This window comes from Thermobia domestica, chromosome 14, assembly GCF_964235325.1.
Source record: "Thermobia domestica chromosome 14, izTheDome1.hap1.1, whole genome shotgun sequence".
NCBI classification, from domain to species: domain Eukaryota; kingdom Metazoa; phylum Arthropoda; class Insecta; order Zygentoma; family Lepismatidae; genus Thermobia; species Thermobia domestica.
The window spans coordinates 20,670,693-20,696,599 of record NC_137467.1 but is presented as its reverse complement, the minus strand read 5'-3'; the positions used below and the strand labels follow the sequence as shown (position 1 = coordinate 20,696,599).

The 25,907-nt window shown below is 37.2% G+C and overlaps 1 protein-coding gene and 1 long non-coding RNA gene across 2 annotated transcripts in view; one reads left to right on the top strand and one right to left on the bottom strand.

The window, feature by feature from the left end:
- Ir76b (Ionotropic receptor 76b) overlaps positions 1–25,907 on the top strand; it is a 510,549-nt gene that overhangs the window by 82,508 nt on the left and 402,134 nt on the right. Inside the window, exon 6 of the mRNA XM_081737781.1 lies at positions 3,829–4,019. Within this exon, the coding sequence (XP_081593907.1) occupies positions 3,829–4,019 (191 nt within the window). The remainder of the gene's footprint in view (positions 1–3,828; positions 4,020–25,907) is intronic.
- The window catches only part of LOC145669570 (uncharacterized), a 40,056-nt gene continuing 26,454 nt past the window's right edge, over positions 12,306–25,907 (bottom strand). The window contains exons 2-3 of the long non-coding RNA XR_014128213.1: positions 25,001–25,130; positions 12,306–12,578 (exon numbers count right to left, since the gene is read on the bottom strand). This is a non-coding gene — a long non-coding RNA (uncharacterized LOC145669570). The remainder of the gene's footprint in view (positions 12,579–25,000; positions 25,131–25,907) is intronic.

Genomic DNA, 25,907 nt, shown 5'->3' with positions numbered 1-25,907 from the left:
GTAATAAATAACAAATGTAATAGCAGACTTTTTATCAGACTTATTAATTTCAATGAGACGGATGGAACTCAAGAACTAAAAAGTGCTTCCAACTAATAATGCTTGATTTGTTCACAATACAAAGTCGCTAGATTTATAAATAAGTGGCCGAATTTTTACTTAAAAATCACCAAAAACGTTGCTAATCGGCAATATTGCTTTTTGTCACTATTCTGGAAGTCGAATTTCCTAGATTTAGCGACTTTTATCACAAATTGGCAACACTGATCAAGGTTTGCCAACAGGAACGTTAAAGCTATCTACGGAAAATGTTCCCTTCTGGTAGCTCGCGATCGACGGTTTGGCGATCACTAGTTTATACAAAGCAGTCACTTTTCGATCTATAAATTAAAATGCTATGTTTATAATAGTCAATAAAAGATTATTTATTTGTTTGTCTCCAATTCTTTCGACAATGAGATCTCGAAAACCACAACTGAAGAAACGTGCCGTTTTCGCTGGCCGATTCCAAATAGATTGTTCTCAATTCTAATTGAACATTTTTAAAAGTGTCCGTTATTTCTTTATTACATTTTTAGGAGCACACTTGAAGTGTTGAAATTTTTAAAAAGTAAAGCATCATATCCTACGAGTTATACATCCCAACACAGCATGTTTGTATATAGGGATTGCATATCTCTCGGGCGTTTTCATGGCCAAATCATAATGAGAAACGGAGGATAATTTCTCCAGACTAAGTTGAATCTTCATTGTTTGGAGTGTTTTGCTCAATGAACACCATATATCACTGGCATTATAAATAATCGCTTGTATATTGTATTTGCTGGGACGCAGACAAGGTTGGACGACGACAAGCGTGGACACTTAATTTTGGTCGCTCCCGACAAGGCTGGTCAACGACAAGGTTGGACGACGACAAGCTTGGACAACGACAAGCTTGGATACTTCTCAATTTATCCTCTTGCGCCAGATTCGAACGAATTCCTGAGGTGTCCAAGCTTGTCGTGGTCGATCCCGACAAGCCTGGACACATCTCATTTTGGGTCGCTGACGACAAGGTTGGCCAACGACAAGCCTGGATACATTCCTGAAGTGTCTCGGCTTGTCGGGATCAATTTTGGATCGCTGACGACAAAGTTGGCCAACGACAAGCCTGGACACATTCCAATGGCCCGATTTGGTGCATTCAAAGCACGTAGCAATAAGTTTGTTTAGCGCTGAAACAGCAGCATTGCGTGGATTTCCACCAGAAAAGTTTCGTTCCGTTTCCAGGTTCGGGAGATGATAAATACCCCGGAAAGTAGCACCGCAGGCTCCATAAAGTTGCTTTGTTCTTTTTTTTACCAAAAACATTTCAATCCAAATATAAATTTTGTGAAAATGAATATATTTGTGCGTGTGTAGGAAAAGGTACAAGTTCGCGGGTATTGAGCTATTGGTGTTTTCTTAATGTTTGTTAAACGTAATAACCATATAGAATGCGGTTTGAATACAATTTCAGCATACTTTTAGTTCCTAGACCCGGGCTTAGTAGGCCTATTGGGAAATCCGGGCCTGCAGGAACAGATAATGAAATCTAATTGGAAACTTTCGAAATGTGGACATAGAGAGAAAGGTAAATTATCAGACAAAATATATAATGAAGGAGAGCAGAAGAAATTAAGTGCTGTAACAGCAATATTAAAAAGATGGAATTAAAGAGAAGTAGAATGGCTGAGACTACGCACTATCTGAAGAATGCGATAGGCCAGGGGGAGCGAGAAAGAAGCTTAGTATTAATGCAGACTCTTTAGATCAAATCTGTAACACTTGTACGAAAAGCAAGTATCAGCATTTAGCTGCCCGTTTGTCTCATTTTCCTTGGATTAGAGTCATAAAACTATCCACTGTTTCATACACTGATGTCAAGCAAGAGAGTTCCACACAGAATTTTCTCTACCATTCAAGACTACATCTGTATAGCTCAAACGATTGATTCAATTCTAACATTGCAGTTTGGAAACCCACACTTTCTTGTAACATTGCTCTCCATCGAGATGGCGTCCGTAGAAAACACACTGTGCGATATTGGAATATTCTTGGTTTATATTTCAAAATTGCTCATGTTCTCATAGTCCGAAAATAACATCAAGATTAGCACAAATACTTGTTGTCCCAGCCTAATGCTGCTATGACACTGTTAGTTTCCTTTATTCTAGTTACTGGTTTAAAAAAATACAGTGATGAACCTATGAAAATATCCTAAATATGGTCTATATCCTCCTCAAAATATTCTAAATATGGCCTATACCCTCCTCAAACAAATCCTGGGTACGGCCCTCTTTAAGACGAACCTCACTCTCAGCTTTTGAACATCCTACTAAGAGGCACGCAAACAAAAATGCTCTACATGGTCATAGATCATGATTTTTTTAGATATTCCTTGTTCTATCAGATAGTCATCCAGAAACCAGATATACTTAATTTGCTTATGATGGCTCACCAGATGATCTCCCCAAATAACTCACTTCCATAATTGTTCATCAATAAAGTCCAAATTATTTTGCGAAGTGTAGACCTACTCGCGCTAATAATTGATCCACCTCCCGTAACGAAATAAGCGTTTTCACGAAAAGAATTTCATAACACTAGGCATTTAACCTGATCAAAGAAAGAATTTAACCTGATCGATGTTTAAGAACGCGCTCCTAGAGTCAGCGGTGCATGAAAACGTGGCTTTCACGGCAGAGTCGCACGGTCCGTACTTACCATGATTTTTTGGTGGAAATATTGCAACGATTGCTAAATACTGCTTGTAATTTTTTAAGTGAAACGAAAATTTTGTAAATAATAATAATCTTTTTTAATAAAAGATAAATAAATTTAAAATAATTCGAAAATCCTCTAGTAAAGGGCAGTAGCTGACTGGCGAGAATCAGCCAATAGCGATATATATGCGAGCCATGCAACTCTATATTGAAGGGCATGTACGTATGAACGGGAAACGCCTTAACTGGTAGAGTTTGTTGGAACAGACATTTCAAATTGGGTCGTTGACGACAAGCCTGGGCACATTATTCAAGTGTCCAGGTTTGTCGCGGTCGATCCCGACAAGCCTGGACACATCTCATTTTGGGTCGTTGACGACAAGGTTGGACGACGACAAGCCTGGACACATTCCTGGGATGTCCAAGCTTGTCATGGTCGATCCCGACAAGCCTGGACACATCTCATTTTGGGTCGCTGACGACAAGGTTGGCCAACGACAAGCCTGGACACATTCCTGAAGGTGTCCAGTATTGTCGGGATCGACCCCGAGATGCTTTGACATCTCATTTTGGGTCGCTGACGACAAGGTTGGCCAACGACAAGCTTGGACACAAAAAGTGTCAAGGCTTGTCGTCGTCCAACCTTGGCGCGGTCCCGTATTTGCTTATTACATACTGCATCCAAGAAGAAAGAAAACACTGGTCATACATGAATTAGAAGCTCCAAGCAGAAGTAGGCTCAAATCTTGCAAATGGGGTGAAACAGTCGAAAAAAATCTCCCCTTTATGGTATCCCTTGCCGATTTTTACCAAGGCGTCTTTCAGTTGTGTCTGTAAAGGAACATGTACAGATATTGTGAGTAATGACAAGGAGATTCATGCTGATATGTGAATGATATGCTATGTAGAGAGCGCAAGTTCAGCTAGTATAAATTTATTTGAATAATTTGTTTCATGAGACGTAAAGATTCATGTCATGCATGTTAATGGAATTTTCTCTCCTCAGCCACTATTAATGTTAGACCTTTTGTTGGTTATTTAAAATATATTAATTAATTCTTGTTTTTATTGTAATATCTAGACTCATCAAGGCTGCTATTCGCCACTTGGTGGATATTCATTACCATCCTAACATCATTCTACACGGCCAACTTGACTGCCTTCTTGACACTGTCTCAGTTCACCTTGCCCATCAAAACAGCGAAACACGTGCACGAGAAACATATGTACTGGGTGGCCAAAACAGGAGGACCAATGGAACATTGGATTAAGGTAAGTACCCACATTTTCTTTTGCGAACTTTTTAATAAAAACTGGTTTCTTTGTTCTGGTTTTGGTTGACCACAGGTCATTTGACACTGTGAACAAGAACGCCAGTTGATAACAATAAAAATAAGACATATTTTGAAGACAACCATTACATAATAAATAAATAAACTATTTATTCTTTTACACTGGTGTAAAGCTCACTACACCAATCCCTGATGTGATATTTGCGATTGGGAGGCACATACTTTAATCATGCTTGACCCTAGGCATAGGAGCTAAATACATGGATCTGATTGGTTGAAGTTATCCGTTTCTTGCCACGTTGCATATATATAGCACAAATCAAACCCAAACTGCTGTCGCTCCTCGTGGCTGAGCGCGCTAGCACACCGGCTAATAGAGAAAATCGCTTTTGGCGTGGGATCAAACCCGTCCGAAGGAAAGTTTCCTTTATTTTTTTTAAATTTTTCATAACACTTTAATTATTAAAATAAGATAAAAATAATATTCATTTGCCCTTTACGTAAAATATTTGGTCTAGGAATTAATTCATGCGGTTGGTACGCACACATTGAAGCTGTAGTACAAACACAAAATACATAAATACCTTAAGAAAAATATTGTCCATCGCTAGCCACCACTTTCGCCCATCTGTCAGGCAATGTACGGATTCCGTGGCGAAAGAAGTCCTCATCCTTGGAAGCGATCCAGTCAGAGACCCATGTTTCGATATCTTCTGAAGAAGTAAACCGCTGTCCAATCAAATCGTTGTTCATGCAATCGAACAAGTAGTAGTGCGAAGGAGCAACGTCTGGTGAATACGGCGGGTGGGATAAAACTTCCCATCCGACATTTTCTAAATAGGTTTTGACCGGTTTTGCGACATGTGGGCGAGCGTTATCATGTTGAACAATAAGTTTATCATGTCTGTTCTCCCATTCTGGTCGTGTTCTGGTCAGAGCTTGCTTCAAACGCATTAATTGTCGTCGATAACGTTCTCCATTCATAGTTTCACCCGGTTGCAGCAGCTCATAGTACACCACACCTTTCATATCCCACCATATGCACAGCATAACCTTTGCACAGTGAATATCTCGTTTTGGTTGTGATGGACCTGGTTCACCTGGTTTCACCCAGGCATTTTTTCGTTTAGGATTCTCGTAATGGATCCACTTCTCATCACCAGTAATAATTCGATGCAGAAACCCCTTTCTGCTCTGTCGTTGAAGCAGCAATTCGCAAATGGTTTTTCGTCTTTCAACGTCTCTGTCTTTCAATTCATGTGGAACCCAATGTGACATCTTTTGAATCATTCCCATGGCGTTTGGAGACTGTTGTTTGATCAACGCCTAATGCTGCTGCAAGTTGTTCCTGCGTTTGACACGAATCCTGCTCGAGCAATGCTGTCAATTCTTCGTCTTGAAATTTTTTTGGCTGTCCAGCTCGCTCTTGGTCTGCCAAGCCGAAATCACCACTTCTAAACCGTGCAAACCACTTCTGACACGTTCGCTCAGCTAGAGCATGGTCACCATACACTTCCACCAAAATACGATGACTTTCAGTCGCACTTTTCTGCATGTTAAAGTAATGCAGCAGGACTCCCCGCAAAAACACTTTATCAGGAACAAATTGCGCCATGTTCACTTAACTACAAACTGGTGTTGTTGACGCTTTAATCCACTGCTCTATACTACGAACGATACGCGATGACAGGGGTTTGCAACACATGTGTGGATACACGGAACTGTGGGACGCTCCGTTCGTTGCGCCATCTCTTGTCCACCCGCACGAATTAATTCCTAGACCAAATATAACGCATAAAAAGTGATTTACTTACGTCATGAAACATAGCTGAGCGAGCGCCAGCAAGCGAAGGGGGGTTAGAAGACCAGTAGGGTTTGTTTTGTTCCACCTTGACCCCCATCATAATAACACATGACATTACGTCACACTCGGGTGGTACAACTTCGATGTAAATCTAACCTCACCCGCATCCTCGTGACCAACTTAAAACAATTGTTTAAGGTAGGGCGTGAAAACATGTGCTCTGCGATATTTGCGATCGGAAGTGCTACAAAGTGTTGCAAGCAGAATATAATTTTAAAAAATCACTATAGTGCGTCAAAATGAATGTCTATATTACTTATAAACTGTTCACAAAATAAAGAGTCGAAACATTCAGAGGGCTCGAGAACTTGTGTTTTATTTAATTCTATCGCATTTCTTCTGAAAGTTCTATTAAAGACTGTTGCGCAATGTATACGAAATTTCTGTCCCTTTCTTTTAGGTAATCGACATAGAGCTTTTCAACTATGGTTGGCAACAGTGTTGCTCAATTGTTAAGGCATCTGATAAAAAGCTGCTCATGTTATGAACGAAACGAAAAGAAAAACTGTTCACCAATCGTTGTAGTGTTCTGTCACGTTGTGTCTAGGCAACCAAAGTCGGTAACAATGCTTCGCTACTTCAATCTCGTGTCAAATATTTCAAGTACTGTTATATGTCTTATTTGGAAATCATATGTTACAAATCATATTATCATTATAATTATAGAAGTATGACCTACTAAATGCTCTTCATCGCCAGAACTGTTGTGTATTTGTTTCATAGCTGTTGGCAATAGCGTTTCTACAGGGTGGCCCAAAAGTAGGTATACACCCCTGCATTGATCTAGTATAATATTCTAGTTTATGGGTTTATTTGCTTCTGCTGTAAAAGTAAAAAAAAAATTAAGAACAAATAATAAAGAAACTGAGTCTACTTGATAAGAAATGATATAAAATGCAATAAGCAGATCAGTACGGTACTGTATACCTACTTTTAGGCCACCCTGTATATCGTACCATGTGTTCTATTCAACTGTGAGGCATCAGATTTCTTTAACCGCACAATAGGTAGTAGTACTGATTGACAACTCTGTATGAATGAGCACAAATCATTACGTCATTCAAGGTTACAACGTACACTTCAGTGAGAGAAGAAGAGGAAGCAATGCAGAACGTAACCACACCTATTATATTTAATTTTTCTTAAGAATATCAAAAAATACAATCAATGTCGTGGCAAGAATCGATGAGTGAGGAATGTAAACGTAAAGAACTTATTTGTAGATGGCTAAGTGATGAGACAAAATACGGTTCAAGTTTCGCCTCTGAGATGTGTGTATCGATATTATAGCAAACGTTATTAACAAAAGTGGCTATCCAAGTTGGAGCTCCTTTACCAGCAGTTGGTTTACGCTTAACGTCCAGCAACGAGGACAAATTTTCCGAAATGTTGAGCCAGTAACCTGGCATTTTGGCTCCTGGGTGCAGTAGTGGTCTAACCGACATCAACATCTCTAGCTCCACAACATAAATAAAAAAACAAATTTCAAAATAAATCTCAACCTCTAGTACAAATCTACAGTGGAGGACGTAAGTTTACAGTTTTGTTGTATTAGCTGCCAAATATAAGCTCTGTAAAGTACATTTCAAAAGAGAATGTACAACTCGGTTACACCACTATTGCATCCAGGTGCACAACTACTTGCCTGCGTTTAATGGTTCGATGAATCTGTGGACATTGCGTCCAACGTATCTGCGGCCAGTGTGTTCAATGCATCTGTGGTCAACGGATTCACTCGATCTGGCGAATACTATGCGATATCCTCATTTGGGGATTAGTTGAAGACATTATTTATATTTTTCATGATCTTTGCGGTTAGATCTTGCAATTACTTATTAAATGTATCATAAATGAGACCAAATGACAATCGTGGTTCTATAAGCATATGAATATTAGTATTTTCTAGAGGTTTTAAGTGTAATTTACATGTTGAGTCTATCTCGTAAATTACGCATCGTATCCCGAATTTGAAGTCGTCAGACATATGGTGCTGTAGTATAGATTTTACAGTATTTAAACAAACGTGACTGTACTTTAGCTCAACTATCTTTCTGTCAGATTGTCATCAAAAACAGGAAACATAGTTCAGACTTCAGATGCAAGTTAAAATTAGATTGTTTGCTTTAAAGAGAGTGAAGGTAACCGTAGTATAGTCGGAAATTGTTCTGCAACAGTGGCAAACGATAGACTAGCCAAATGTTAACGTTGTAATTGGTGCCTTTGCCGAGGATCAATTACGAGAAATGGCAAATTGTTGGTTGGCAAACATATGACCTCATTCCGTAACAATGTAGCTTAACGCAAAGTAAAATTGCGTTTTAGTTCGCGGTATTCCATATCACATACTGATATTGTGCTGTGAAGCCAGTGACTTAAATTTTTGTTTTTGTAATCATCTGTATTCCGCAAAGTTTTAAAACAGAATCACCATCAAAAGTTCTTGAGCATACTTCGCGTTACTTTTTGCAAATTTTGCGAAAACTGATACGGAATGAAGCCTATATACTTTAAAATACTTTGGACCAACGTATTTTTCATTTTTTCTTTCTTTCTTTCTTTTTCTTTTCTTTCTTTTTTTTTTACCATTATTATATCCTGCCATTAGTTAGTATACTGGCCATTTAATCCATTGAAACTGTACGAATTTGATGCTGATATGTTTCAGTATAAGTTAGTAGAATAACTACAAATACTATACCGGTTATATCAAAAGTCCAGGTCTATAGGTCAATTACTTTAGAAGTAAAGCCTGCTATTCATTATGAGATAAATCTTACGACATATCTCGTAGGAAATCCAACCCTTTTCTGCAATACACCAAAGTTGTCCTATGCTAACGACACTTCACATCCTAGTGATATTCATACCAGGTACTATATTGTTAAATTGCACACCTCTAAACAAAATAAGCATAAGAATCAGAAGATAAATTAACAGAATATACCACATCAGTCCCTGCACTATTCTTCCTTTTGTTGAGTATTTTTACTCATTATTCCCTCTTAAATATCGTACAAAAGTCATTCCGTATCGTGGACAAATATGGCGGCTGGCTGGGAGAAAACAAATTTGCCTTCAGTTTCTCTTACCTGATGTCGCTTAAATCGAAATCTTAGGAATTTTCTTTAAGAAATACAGAGAGCGTACTCTAAACAAAAGAAATCTCATAGGATCGTTCAGAATATGTGAAATGACATGCGATCTGATGCCATACACATTGAGATTTTGACCCTAGGAAAAATCGTAAGAGATTTCCTAGGATCTATGTCATACTGTATGGCAGCCCCTACTTCCAGTAACTTTTCTCTCTTTCTATTATGACAGAGTCGCCCTATTGCTCCGGACTTCCGATACACCCGGTATAACATTTTGATTGATGAAGTCGAATTGAATTGTATATGCCTTCGCTAACTAATCTGTTTTGTTTGCTGTTTTTCTTGTCTCTCCCACCCTTCCATTACCAAACAGTTTGGTATTCGTTGATCGATTGTTGCTTCCTCCGTACAAGACAAAAGTGTTAAAAACAAGCCTTGTATTGTAATCTGTATTTCAGAGTCACTCATATATACCATCAGCTACTTACGTATACGATAAAACCAATATCTTTTGCAACACTAATACCAATACTTAATGTGTGACTGTGCCCTTGCAGAACAGAATTATGGATACACTCTTCTTCTTGTTTGTGGTTAAAGAAAGCTCTACACAACTTATTATTGGTACTAAACTGTGTCAAATAAAAAGAAAAGGGTCCGTATGACAAGTAAGTTGTTTATGACAAATGACCGTGTAGATACATTTAGTCTGTATTTTGTCATTATTCAGTTGTTTTCTTTCTTTGTCGGCATTGAAATTTCTTCTATGGTTCGCTCTGACCTTGACCATAAACAATAACAAATTAAATGTTTTAACTATATATATATATATATATATATATATATATATATATATATATATATATATATATATATATATATATATATATATTAGGCTATGTCTTCTAACAGAAGTAGATGTAACTGGTATAGATCAAGAGCTTCCATTTATCGTCGACTATAGAAATTACAGGGTATGTAAAAAAGGCCCTTACAACTTTGAAAACATATTGATTTATTCATTTATCTTACAGACATGGTTTTGGTGTCATTTTGTAGCAAAATATATCAAGTTTTGACTCACGTAGTACATTGGTTTAGAAACAAGCCACCGCAAGCGCTAGCAGCAGTTGCAGCAAATATTACTATTTTTACTGGTCCCGAGCATGCTAGCTGTATGTTTTGGTTTGAAGAATTGAAGTCTGCTACAACTGCGCAACGTAATTTTCATACAAAGTATGGTAAAGATCCATCTAGTAGGCCTATTATTAATCAGTGCCATAAGTGTTTTATTGAAACTGGATGTTCGGTAAGACACAACAAATCTTCAGATTGTCCCCGTATGCCTGAACACGTTGTAGAGCAAGGGAGACAAAGGTTTGTGAAAATAAATCCGGCGTACTTCTCGACAGCTGGATGTCCCACACATGACAGTTTGGCGTGTGTTGCGAGAACAGTTGCATTTCAAACTATACAAATTACAAGTGGTGCAAGAATTAAAAGACACTGATACAATTGTTTGTGTGGAATTTTTGGCAAGAAATAGACTTCAAATGGGATGTGTGCAGCACCAGCCACATTGAAACTCTTTAGGTATAAGGTTAAAAAAAAAAAAAAAAGATGTATTTTGCTACAAAAATGACCCGAAAACCATGTCTGTAAGATAAATCAATAAATCAATATGAGTTTCAGAAGTTGCAGGGTTCTTTTTGTACACTCTGTATTAATTATACAGCGTACCCAAATCAAAAGTAACTTTAGAAATGTTTCTGTATAAAAAAAAAATAAAAAAATAAAAAAGATATGGATACGAAATGAAACAACTTTTGTACACATCTCTATGCGCGAGAAGTGAAATAAAATCACAAGAACTGGAGATGACTTTCCCTCCCCCTCAAAACTTCTAAACACATTTGTATATGGCGTTGCGGGTTTATGAATGTGGCTGTCAGAACCCCAAGAGTTTCGTCTCAAGAGCATGCAGTGGTGCTCACCCCCCCTCATGTCCATGACGCACCCCCCCTCAATTGTCTATCCGTAGGTGTTCTTCCATGGAAAAAAATATTTTCGATTAATTTTTACACCTCCTCAAACATATTTATATAGATTTTAACCCCCCCAAATATTTCAATGACGCAGTTTGCGTCATAGCCCCCCCTTTTGGGCACCCCTGAGAGCATGTACTATTGGATGGTGAAATAATAACACCACACAACTTTCGTTGCTTATCACTGCCTGGATTTAACGCCTGATACAGACGTGTTCTCTGACATCTCTTCCTTTCCAAAATACCAACGGTTAAATAGGTGCCTCGGTCATAATTCATGTAAGCTACAAATGTAAAAATTGTCTTTTACAGGTATCTCACTTAATAAACCAATAATCCAACAGTGTTTCACGTGTTCTTCAAAAGAATAGCGATACATCTTCACTACAACGTGAAGACAAGTAAAACACCTCACTTATTATACTTACTAAAAACCAGTGGCGGTTTCTTTTAACGTTTGCATGTTTGTACAAACCTCCGTCCAATATTTTCATTTTTTTATTTATGCTACATCACTTTTCGTTTTATTGTCTACATCATCTTTCCTTAAAGAAGTACGTTTGAAACGGGGCTGGCTAATAGCTTTCTGCTCGGGAGTTTGACAAACTCCCCAGCTGGGCTACTGCGGGGGTTGCGACGTGCGAGGTTCCTTATAGTGCCTCCTATGAACCTATAATGTTTGCAGATCTTTTGCAAACAAGTCTACCAACAAAAACAACTTATCCAAAACAAAACTCTTTGAAACTGGAAATTCTCCACCATTTCTCCCCGTACAGTATTGGTTGACACGGTTCTCACCTAAAGGGGAATGGTCCGCTCGTCCAAGTCGTACACAGAGGAGAAAAAAACCTTGGGCCTTGACTAAATGCGAGATTGCCAAGTGGTCATAACTATTGGTTCCGTCAACCAAGTAAGGTTAAGGCAGTTATGGAGACAGTAAAGGCGACAACGTGAAGAGTGAAGACAGATTAAGGGTGTCAATAGTTAATACACTCGTGTCTGAATGAGTAGAAATTTGGCAGCATAGAGAGAATGTTTTCCTTTTCATATGTGTGTGGGTGAATGAGAGAGTTGGAGAGCAGTTTTTAGAAACTATTCTTTTCGATATAGACCCCCATAAATGCTTCCCCCTCCCAAAATGTCTCTTCCCCTTCGCTTGTTCTAAAAAAAATCCTTCGTCGTCACTGAATCAAGGGCATCGTAAAAAATAAACTGGAAATTAAAGTTTTTACAATTTTTTAAACTTTATTTGTCATCAGTATCATAAATAAATAAATTATACTATAAAATTAACAAATAAATATATTGAAGATAGTTGGAATTTTATTTTATTAGAGAAATTAAATATTAGAATGAGATTGTAAGTTACAAACAAATCTTTCCTGTATATTTTCTGTTGTGTTTAAACTCCGTAAAATCCAAATCCAAATCCATTGAAGACTGGCAATCCGTAGAATGAAAGATGGTTGATCACGGAGTAACTTTTGCCTCCGAAACCAGGAATGCGATATCTCAGTCCATATCCTCTATAACCTGAAAGAAATATAGAATATTTAAATTAGTACTTTTTAAAGTTTTTAGATAATAAAAAAAAGACTCTTACATGTGCTCAATGACAATCAGGGCTCTAGGCAATTTGCCGTCCCCCATCATGAACACTAAGGGGACGGAAAGTGCACTAGCACTCAGAAAGGCCTAAATATACAAATGCAATCTCGAAATGTTTGTCTTCTTGAAACAATACTTTATCATGTTAGTGAAAGGTAAAGCAAACACACCTTCAGAGGAAAGATGGTAATCCTTTTTATAGGATTCAATATGGAGCTTCAACCTCAATATATAAGTTTGCAGTTTCTAGTGTAACTAACTCTTTTATCTTTATTTCTTGATGTTCGTTGTACATCTGTTAAAAAAAAAAAAAAAACAGTTGTTTCTACCTTCAATGATAACAACTTGTTTGTGACAAAGACAAGACTAGTTTTCATATAAAAACTGTGAAAACTAACTAAATGGAACAAGTGTTCGCTACTGTTGGAGAATTGAGTTCTTGTATTTGACAACAATCAAGCAATTTATGCTGTGATGTGTTTGGTCATTTGCTTTAGCATTATCCATGTGACCTTAAACTAATGCAACCTAAACATGATTTATGAATGTAGTAGTTAAATAGAAAGTCAGATCAGTAAACGTAACTACCATCATCATGAAGTGTGTTTCCAACAAGAAATATTTATTTTAAATAAGACAGATTTTGCCTGCCCGTGGAAATGCACACGTTGCACATATAGTAGAGTCGGCCCTGATGACAATAGTATAAATTGAAATCTTTGATTTACATTCCACAGTTATGCCCTGGTATAGGCTAGGAGACGGATAATTAACGGAAAAGAATGATTAAGAAAGAATTGGTAGATTGAGAATATGGGAGAAAACGGAAGAAACTCGACAAAAAATCACTGGCACAATCTCGTCCACCATAAACTCGCATGGCCTGATATCGAACCAAAGACATCTCTCGTCAGAGATGAATTCTATTCATTTAGCCGTTCCACGGTGGTAGAGTGTTCACCTTTAGTGCATAGGGTCGTTGGCTCGATCCCAGCTCGCGCCAAATGGACTGTGGTCGACAAACACCGTGTGCGTGAGTTTTCTTGGAGTTCTTCCGTTTCCTCCCACTTTCTTCATTCCACCATTTCATTCATTACTCATCATCATCGTGTCCTTTAGCCTAACCGGCATAATCGTGGGACGTAAAACTTCCAAAAATTTAATTTCTTCATTAAGCCAAACGGAAGTATGTAATACATCTCCAATTTTGCCCTTCAAAGTACTTACACTCTACGTACTTCAATTGAAACATTCATCAGTTAAACAAGACTCCTAAGAGTAACTACATCATTCATTACTTCAACGAGAGTACTTAATTACAGTGTATATACTTAGAGTATTTAGAGTGTAAATACACCAAAGTTGGCTCTAACTACTCTAAGTACTAAGTACTCTACGTACATACACTCTTATTACTCTAAGTACTCTTGTTGAAGTAAGAATATTTTAATTACTCAAAGTACTCTCATTTTAATTGAAGTACTGAAATAATGAGTGTTTTAATTGAAGTACTTAGAACGTAAGTACTTTCAAGGTCAAAATTGGAGATATATTTACATACTTTGTGGGGGCGCGGTGGCTCAGTGGTAGAGCGTTCACCTCTGGTGCTTGGGGTCCCTGGTTCGATCCCAGCTCGCGCCGTGTGGACTTTGTGGTGGACAAACACCGTGCTCGTGGGTTTTCTCTGGGTTCTCCCGTTTCCTCTCACTTTCTTCATTTCATCATTTCTCTCATCATCACCGTCTCCTTTAGCCTAACCGGCATAACCGTGGGACGTAAAACTTAAAGATTTCATTTTCATTTACATACTTCTCTACATACTAACTACCCAAGTACTAAGTACTCTATATACATACACTCTAATTACTCTAACTACTCTCGTTGAAGTAATGCATATTTTAATTTCTCTAAGCATTCTCGTTGAAGTAATAAATATATCAATTACTGTAAGTACTCTTGTTAAAGTAATGAATGTTTTAATTGAAGTACTTAGAATGTAAGTACTTTCTAGGTTAAAATTGAAAACGTATTTACATACTTCTACTAAGTCACCGTGAAATTAATTCAAGTAAATTTAATTTTTGTCATTCGAGTTATTGTCCGCAATTGTATTTACGACACCGGATGAACGAGGCGCTACCAACACTGACTAGTTTTCCAAATGTTCATGCTTCCAAGCAAGGGCGGATCTAGGGGGGGCTACGGGGCTATAGCCCCCCTCCTTGACGCTCAGGTTTACATTGGATAAAATGGGCTTCAATTCTGCTTTACGCTGGATAAAACGGCAAATTATGGTTTAGCCCCTCCCTTGATCATATCCTGGATCCGTCACTGTTTCCAAGTATTGACAAAGACTACACACTGTTCGAGTCTGTAATTTGATGGAAATAGATAAAGCAGCTGATTTGATAACATTTGAATTTGAAAACTATTCAATCGCATTTTGTCTGCATAAAATTGGTAGTATCTATTTCTTATTTCATTGTAAAATCGCTACTGGAGAAACTGATGAAATCTGTCCCCATACGATGTTACTTGTCGACTTTTAAGTCGGAGTTCATCCAAGGGCGCCGATTTCTCGGTAAATTTGAAGGGAGGGGGGAGCATTCGGATGCGGAAGGTATATATATGAGGATTTAAAGACAAATTGCATTCAAATTATGCCAAATGTTGTATATTCATAAATACAATAGGAGGCCCACATGAGCTTTGGGGAGCTCGGGCCCCCAGCCCCACAGGATCGGCGCCCTTGGGTTTATCATCTCTTAATTCGAGTAACTAGAACCTTTTTTTATTTCAAGTGTACCCTTGCTGGGACTGTTGTCGATGTGTGTTTTCCCATACCTCCCTCAAAAGAGAAGGAACAAGTGACTGTGGCCGAGATTTTTCAGTAGTTAGATGCGGACATGGTTGCCACATTGAATTATTTCACGGGCTTCGCTGTGCACTGTCTTCTTACTCATTCTAAGTAGCTTACGATCTTCACTCACCATGGCCAAATGACTGAATGACAACTTGGCAACACAGCCGAAGTCATTCAATTCTTTCTCCAAAGCAAAGGGGGGTGGTTTCCTTCGTAAGAGAGCAGTGGAGGTGGGGTGGAAGTATGTTTCACATATTTTCCGAGGGAACACTTGAAATAGAAAGGGTCTACTTCACAATTACCTTATGACGACAAGTATAATCTCTGAAATTCTAGCTTTACTACGGGGAATCGATTTGAAAACCACGTGCATCAAATGTATAAGCACTAGATACTCAGTCACACGGGATGCGATCGCAAAAGATACCCTAAAGTTCAATAATCCTTTATAAAGAAATCTAGTTACAAATGCCCCGAACTGCAGAAATTAAAAAAAAAAATTTAGCTACATAAATTTTTTAAAAAGTCGTCTAGCTACACTGAGAAAAAAAGGTATGTGACGTACGTAAAAACGTAAGTTATATGTGTAAATCCTGTAGTTTTTGGACTTAACGTACAGTAAACGTATAACTGAAAAAGTATATTTTATATATATACTTTCCGTATAAGTATTCCGAATAAGTGAACTTTCCGTACCAATGAAAGAACTGTTTATAGGCGGTCAGGATCTCACATACAAATGGACGTATGTAACATATAGCTGACGTATGTAACATACGTATATGTAATTTACGGAAGACAGTTAGATGTCGGACCAGGGCCGGATTTAGCATTTTGGCGCCCCTAGGCCCAATATTTTTTTCCGCCCCCTAGTCTGGTTAAAGTTACCTTCCTAAAAACCTTTATTAAAAAATTATATCAGGCCTATATGTTAATTGCTTAAATACCACTCCACGATGCAATTTTATCATTGCAAGTTTTTTTGTTTTTTGTTGTTTTTTTTGGGGGGGGGGAATTTACTTGGTTCTGAGCTTAACAAGATACCGTTAATGTATTAACAAAAGATTGGGGAACTTTACCAACAATTATTTGTTCCAATGAACTTCAAAATCAGAATGCTTTATTAGGCTGATTTTTTAAAATCAATTCAAAAAATATGTTAAGTTATGGCTAATTTTTTTCTCATTATTTTTATTTAATTTTTTTATTTTACAATTTGTTACATTTAAATAAAATATTATAAATTATTTAAATAGTGGTTTCCATATACCGGTAACAAACAATACACTAAACTATAATTCCACTATACTACCCGTTCCATTATTGTGGTATACTATTACATTTTACTTATTACACCATTAAAAATCAATTTTATATTTATTAATTATAACAGCTTATTATATATTATAAATTTAAAATTATTAATGTCGATTCATGGTCGGAAACAAGAAATATTAAATCAGAAATAATTATGTAATTATAACGTCAAAAGAAAAACTTTTATTTTTATTTCTATTTTTATTTCTAGATATTTTTTAATTTTTTTTCTTTCGGCCGTTAGCGCCCATAGGCCCGGGCCTACCAGGCCTATTGGAAAATCCGGCCCTGTGTCGGACATCCTGCAACGGCATGATGTAACGTCTAAGGGCAGTGCGTATGTAGCATATGTATAACGTATGCTCCGTACAGATTTCTGTAGTAAACATATGGATTCCGTATATTTCCGAATATACCACTACCCGGATAACGGACTTTTCTCAGTGTACACATTGCGGATCATACCCGGGACCACATGACCAGAAAGGACGGACGTATGAAAGTGCAATACAGTCGCGAATGAACGTATGGTATGTATGAATTGCAAAATACGAGGAAAACAAGATAAATTTTAACCATCAAAAATAGAAAAAAAGATACGAGTATGCTGATCGAACTAAATGACATTTGAAAATAGCCTTGTATTTATGCTCTAAGGTCTCTGTATATTACCTAATCCATTTCATGCGGACTGAAATATCGAATTCTGTTCTTTTGTTATTTACTAGTTTTTTTTTTCTTTATTTTCTGACTGATTTATTGCGTTTCTCGCCTCAATTTTCCAGAGTCAATCTCACCGAAGGCTTCTGGCTTCCTATTTATCTTAGGCGACAGCTAACAATCCTTCGCAACGCTTACTACAACATATAATAGCATTACCAACCATTTTGTTCTATCCTGTTATTGATGCATGTGTAAATTTATGACTCAATAACAGTAAACGACGAGTTGCTATGCGACCAGTAAACTGTGTACTTGGACACTTTTTTCCACACATGTATTATGTGGTGTTATATAAATCATATATCACATAGAGAGGAAGTGTGAATGTAGCAACATGTATACGGTCAATTAAAAATGACCTATTCGTTTCACCTATTGTATTGATTACGGTGTGTTTCTTCTACCTTTCAAAGTAACGTATTGATCGCTGGCAACATTGTGTCTCATTTCCAATACTGTGTTTAACTTCCGAACTATACTATGTATAAGTATGAAGTGTTACAAAACGACTACGTATATCCGTCTGTCTATCTTTTGACAAGCAACAGAGCCAAAACGGTAAAAACTAGCGAAAAATTTTCTGATATGGATTGATTTCAAGAATATACCCCATCTTTAACCTTCACCTTCTATTCAAACCGGAAATGCTTCAAATCTACAATTTCCGGTTTCAACTAGGAATGGATAAAACCGGTTTTTATATTTAAAAACCGGAAACCGGTTTCTAGAAAAAACCGAAAAACTGACTTTCGGTTTTCTCCAAAAACCGGTTCGGTTTTTCACCAAAACCGGTTTCGGTTTTCTCCAAACACCAGTTTGGTTTTTCTCCAAAATCGGTTTCGGTTTTCACCAAAACTGGTTTCGGTGAAAACTTTTGGAAAGCACATAAAACTATTTCTGTGGAAACGGATACGGTTTCCGGAGAACAACGAAAGACTATTCTGGTCAGAAATAGAACAAATTTTGAAAAGAAAAAAACAAAAACGAAACGGGTTTTGAAGAAAATCGAAACCGGATCCGGTGAGCAACCGAACATGTTTTGGAGAAAACCGATAACCGGTTTCGGTGAAAACCGAACGGGTTTTTTAAGAAAATTGAAACCAGTTTCGGCGAAAAACCGAACCTTTTTTGGAGAAAACCGGTTTTGGTTTTTGAAAATTTTCAAAAACCGGTTTCTCTAGAAATCGAAAAACCGGTTTTTGAGCCCACCACTAGTTTCGTTCTTTTTAACAGAGTAATAACGGTATAAAGAGAAGGCTGTTTTCTAACGTTGATTCAACCTTTGGGTTAGCTACATCCAACTCACACACAAGACGCAAAGTTCTTGATGATACCGCACTACCAACGAATACTCGCGATAGGCGACACTTTAGCCCAAAAGGGGTCGCGACCGGGATCAGTGTTCTCTAGAAGAACGTTTAAACGCATCCAAAATTCACTGAAAGATGTTACGTAACTTAATCGGACATAATTTCAAAACAAAGAGCATCATAATTATATGAAATATTTTTTAAAAAATGAAAAAAAAATGAAAAAAAATGAAATGAAATCTTTGAGTCTTACGTCCCACGTTATGCCGGTTATGCTAAAGGAGATGTTATGATGAGTAATGAATGACATGGTGGAATGAAAAAAGTGGGAGGAAACGGGAGAACCCCGGGAAAACCCACGCACACGGTGTTTGTCCACCACAAAGTTTACTTGGCGGGGGCTGGGATCGAACCCGGGGCCCCAAGCATCAGAGGTGAACGCTCTACCACTGAGCCACCGCCTCCCCAAAAATGGAATCTTTCAGTTTAACATCCAACAATTGAGGAGTTTGACGTAATAAGGGCGTAAGTGAGTTTACGCCCTTTTTGCATCAAACACATATGTGGCTTTTGCCATGCTTGTTTAGCCTCCTGGTAACATTTCAATTCAATATCGGAATAAAATGCTGCATATTACATTGTTTTATGTAAGATAAAAGCACTACTTAAATTTTCAACATCGTTTTTTCTCCAACTGCATGATTCAGACTTACGCCCTTATTGCATGAAACTCCTCAATTATGCCCGTTAGGCTAAAGGAGACGATTATTAATGCAAGTGAATAATGATGGAAGAATTGGTGAAATGGAAATTGTGAGGAAACGGAAGTACATTGACAAGTGAGAAAAACTATTGGACTTGATGTTGTCCATTACAAAGTTACTTGGCTAACGTTCGAACTAGGGACCCTACGAGACTAGAAATGTGCACGAGACGAGTCGAGACAGGATTTTCTTGACCAAATTCGAGTCGAGACACAGCTCTTCCAATAGAAAAATATATATTTTTCGAGTCGAGACAGCCATAAATCTTGTCTCGTGCGCATCCCTACACGAGACAGAAGTAATCGCTCTATCCTCTTTTCTTTTGTAAACGCCCCAGCCGGGGGTATTGTTCGCCAGTGGGACCTCACGTCCTTTTGACGTATTCCAAACTGACAGGGATATGAACACAGAAATATCAAGGACAGTTGAGAGTCATCATCCCGGCGAAATTAAAATACCGCTAACTTTACAGTAATTATGTGATATCTTAAATAGATAAAAGCTAATCGAAATGTGGAACAAGAGCGCCCTAGACAATATTATTTTACATGAGAAACCGTTATCACGACTCACTTATCTGCTTTCGATTTCGAGCCATTTTGAAAATCGGCATTTATTTTCGCGTTTCTAAACAGTTGAAAACGGAAAGCCACTAGGTGACTTGTGATAACGATACCTCACGCAAAATAATATTGTCTAGGGCGCTCTTGTTCCATATTTCAATTATCTTTTATCTATTTGAAGATATCACATAATTACTGTAAAATTAGCGGTATTTTAATTTCGACGAGATGAAGACTCTTAAAGTTCCAACCTTGCTCTTCAGAGGGATTCGAACCCCCCAATGGGCTTCACCTCACAATCGTCAGCCTAACACCTCAGACTGCTGGGCTATACCTACCGGAACTGAGCCACCATATGGTATATTCAGCATTTATATATACAGTGAACTTCCGAATTACGATCCTAATCCGTTTCATTAAAAATGTTTGTAAATCGATTTTTTCCTATTAAAATTAATGTAAATACAATTAATCCGATTTAGTCACAAAAACAAGATACTGTGTATATTTTTTTAATTATTTAATTATTTTTAAAGTTTGAAGTGTTTCTCTATGACGAAGAACATAGAATGAAAATAACATTAACATTTTAAAAAACAAGTATAAGTAATTAAATTAAGAAAAACAGTATGGCGCTAAAAGAAATACAAAAAGTGCAAAGAAAACAACAAAAACAGATACCGGTAGTTCTTGAACACAGAACTTTCACAATGCTTTACGGCAAATGTCAGAAAGCACTAGTAACCACGTGGAATTGTCGACATAGGCGTATGTGTGTGTTCGTATTCCAAAATATTGTTCGTACGGTCCCCGCGTATCCTATAGGAGACATAACCATAATAGGAGACATTTTTGACTCACTGAGTCCCAATGTCGCCTACAAGAGACATAGACCCCCGACACTTACAACATTGTCACCCGTTTCTTCCCATCACATGCACGCGCACCAAAGCTATTGATGGAAACAAATACACAAATAAATGCAATTCTCTCCAAAAGTACACTGAGAAAAAAATGTAGGTGGCGTACTTAAAAAGATAGGTTACATGCGTATTTCCTGTAGTTTTTTGGACTTAACGTACAGCAGGCGCATAACTGAAAACCATGTTTTATAATACTTTCCGTATAAGTGTTCCATCTATACGTACTTTCCGTATGAAACAATATAGGCGGTCAGGATCTCACATACAAATGGACGTATATAACATATAACTGACGAAGGTAACATAAGTACATGCATGCGATATATTGAAAACTGTTAAATGTCAGACATCCTGCAACGGCATGATGTAACATCTAAGGGCAGTGCCTATGTAGCGTACGGATAACGTATGCTTCGTGCTGATTTCTGTAGTAAGCAAGAGGATACCGTATATTTGTACAATATCCCGCTGTCCAGAGAACGTATTTTTCTCTGTGTATGCTCAGGACCGAAGAGGGTAAGCCGAGGGGGAAAATTGTTCATAAAAACTTGTTCGTAAACCGAATTGTTCGCAAACCAAAGGGTTTGTATCTTGTTAAGTCTAGTCTGTATAAATTCAGTACCTCAAGTATATTCTATGTTTTGCTTTACTCTTTATCTGTCTATTAGTCGAAATTAATATATCGAAATTAATATATTTACAAATTATGCTTAGACTATTGGGTATCTATTGTCTACCAGACTACCATAATTGCAAAATGTAAAACGGAACTTTTTTTATTATTAGCATAATACCCGTATTGGCACGGGTAGAATACGTTTCATTGTAGATAAAGGACAATAGAGACTGAGTTTGGATTTGAACGGCATCGGAAGTGTTACTGTCATCTCAGCAACTCCTAAAACTATGTAATCCACACTAATATCGGTCATTTTCGATCATACCTCCCTCACCTCCAAGTTGCGGGGTTGAGTTAGGATATAAACAGCATCGGAAGTGTCACTGTTCATCTCAGCGACTCGAAAGACTATCGATTTGACACTAATGTCAGTCATTTTCGATCATTTTAAAGTATCTCCCCTTCTCTCTCCCTCTCCTAAATTGCACCGTCAAAGTGAAATGATAAAAACACATCCCAGACTCGAACCTGATCTATGTTGAAAATTTAATCGAGACCAGTTGGGTGGTTCAAAAGGTACGAAGTCACGCACGTAGTGAAGTTCAATTTTATATATTTGATACAAGATCATTACCTAGAAATTACTAATTTCCATTTTTTGTTAATTTAACTAAACTACCAAAACTTACTGCCCACGAAGGGTTAAGATCGATGTCAAAACGCACGTACAGCTGATTGGGTGTACGGTCCATAGTTTCTTCGTTTTCAGGTCAAATTTCGCTAACTCTTAATTCAAGAAACTTCTCAGTTGCTTCAGAAAACTGAATTACTACAGAAAACTATGTTCCTCACGGGGAATCGAACCTTTTGCTACATGAAGCAGAAACACCCATTTCTAACTAATCGACTACTTGTCAACATACGTATCACTTTTGACCCCATATACACCTTACAGTGGGGCTGCGATGATTGAGTGGTAGAACGCTCACCCTTGGTGCGTGGGAACCCTGGTTCGATCCCCGCTCATGCCAAGTGAACTTTGTGGTGGACAAACACCGTGTACGTGGATTTTTTCGAGGTTCTCCCGTTTCCTCTCACTTTCTTCATTCCACCATAACTGGCACAACCGTAGGACGTAAAGCTGAAATATTTCATTTTTTTTTTTTTTTTTACACTTGGCAGCAAAACAAGTTTGATTCAAGCTTGCAGCACGTGTCTAAATAAAGCTTGCAAAAAAGCTTAACACAAGTTCGTTATATTATAGCAAGTATTAATCAAACATCCAAGTTCCCTGAAAATAAAACTTCTTCACAATACACAAAATAATTTTAGCACTACAAGTTTCCTCCCTGTTTGTTGGTTCAAATTGCATGTTATAAGCTCATTACTGTTTGAGTGTGAAAATAATAAACAGACCGGATAAAATAACAAAATGTGTTTTACTTTGTTTTGATTTAAGATAGTGTCAACCTGGAATTAATTTTTAAATACCGGTTCGTAGTTTCATTTTGGATACCAACTCAGTGTTCCAAGTAGCAGTCTTTAAAAAAAAAAAAGTAATTAAAAATTGATTTAATAAGTCATAAATAGACATTGGATTTTTATGCACTTAAAATTTATGAAATATACATGCAACTATGCCGTTAAATATGTTAAAATAGCATTTAATATACACTAACAATGCAATAAAAGAGCATTTTCAAACATGCAACAAAGTTGTGTCAAAGTTTTGTAGGTGAAATATAACATCGAATATGTAGTTTACCTTTCAGAGACTTCTCTTTACCCATTTGACATGATCAGGTAAAGACATTGCGTTGTTTTCAGTGTATTCAAATGGGTTCTCAAGATGACATGTGACCTTGATATGACCGTGACCTCTGACCTTGACACTTGATTGACGAATATTTGGTCGGCTTGCGACATAGAATCATACCATACAGCCTTTTCTTTGTTATCACTTCGATTTACGTTTTTCAGGCTCTTTCAGAATTAACCATTGCAATCCCATAAGGAAAAAAATCGAAATTTGACCTTTGACCCTATATCTCTTCAATCTTTAGTACAAGTGACATGCTTCTATGGAGAAACAAAACTTACGTCCTTCGTCTAAAGTTACACCAAATTGCACGGCTTTATCTCATACCACTTTTGCACAGTGAACAAATGAAATTGACACATGAATTAATCAACCCTCTGTATATTCCTAACCATTTGAAATACACACAAGTTATAGGATTAAAAAACACAGTGATATGAGAACACGATCTCTACTTTTTTCTTTTTCTTTTCTTTACATTTGCGTTCACTGTATATGAAATAATATAAGCCTAACTTTTGTACACGTTTCCATTGTGTATACATGTAGTAGTTATCGTTTATAAGGATTAATGCCCTTCCCATAATTAGCCTTACAGTATATCACAAGATGCTTCTCTTTATTTTTTACTGGCAGTTTGTAACGTTTGTAGCCTAACACTGGCCTCTTAACATCAATAGATGTTACTGGAGAGTAATTATACAGGGTGTTTCAAAACAACACGGACAACGTATGAGAGGTGATTCCTGACACCAAGATAAGACAAAAAGTATAGACCAACCTGGGTGCACAAATGCTTCCTTTCGGAATTCCAGGCTGCCGAAAACAGGAAAAAATAAACTTTAAAGGTCCATAGCTCCGATACAATGGGACCTACCGTAGTCGGGTCAAGACTTTACTTAGGAACTAGTATATGTCCTATCCAAATATCCGTGTTTCAAAATTCTGCGGTACTTCCGCAACAATTTTTATGGAGGGAGTTGGTGAGTACTTGAAATTATATGCCTGTCGCAAACTCCCTCTATAAAAATTGTTTTCTGAGTACTTCAGAATTCTGAAACATGTGTTTTTGGGTAGGGCACATACTAGTCCCTAAGTGAAGTCTTGACCCGACTACGGTAGGTCCCATGGTTTTGGAGCTATGGACATTTAATGTTCATTTTTCTTTCATGTTTTCGGCAGCCTATAACTCCGAAAGAAGCATTTGTGCACCCAGGTTGGTCTATACTTTTTGTCTTATCTTGGTGTCAGGAATCACCTGCCATACGTTGTCCGTGTTGTTTTGAAACACCCTGTATAAATGCTCTCCAGTAACATATATTGATGTTAACAGGTCCGTTTTAGGCTACAAACGTTACAAACTGCTAGCAAAAAATTAAGAGAAGCATCTTGTGATATACTGTAAGGCTTATAGTAATACATTTTTCGTACCACTAATAAACTTACCAATAGGTGCAGTGTATCCCAAAAATCCAAGTCCATTCTCTGATTCTTGTAAATCTGATTTCTTTTCATCGACCTTTTTCTCTTCACACTGGATATTGTCCGCTACGCTTAAGATAATCGCTACACATAGCTGAAATGTATATACAGAATGTTTTAATAAATTACATATACACTTAGAGTAGTACTAGAAATAACAAAGACAAACAAACAGTTATTTTATTAGTGATATGCAGGCTTTAACTATTTCATAGAATTGTCCGAAAGATAGCGCTAGTATAGCTGAGAAATAGTGACTATTAAAGTCAACATTTTTACGGTTATGAACTGTAAAATCTATTTATTTTGTGGAAAATTTAAGTATCTATATCTTCAATTTTTACAACATATTGTTTTAATTGGGGAAATTTCCTTTTTCTTGAAATGAACTGAATTTTTAATGTTTTGATTTTTCTTGTTCAATTCCATCTCAACGTTCCTTGCTTTTTGAAAATTAAATTCTGCGACGTATAATTTTAATGTTTATAAATCAATTTTATTTTAGTGTTCCATATTTTCTGAAAATTAAAGTCCGCGACCTATAATTGTAATATTTATAAATCAAAGTTTTATTTATTTACGTACAGTAAACTCCCAGTTACCCGTGTCCCGCGGCAACCGTAATTAAGCCGGAAAATGATCCAGAAAAGAACACAAGTTAAGTCTTCATTCCGGCGAAATTAAAATACCGCTAATTTTACAGTAATTATGTGATATCTTCAATAGATAAAAGATAATTGAAATATGGAACAAGAGCGCCCTAGACAATATTATTTTGCGTGAGGTACCGTTATCACAAGTCACCTAGTGGCTTTCCGTTTTCAGCTGTTTAGAAACGCGAAAATAAATGCCGATTTTCAAAATGGTTCGA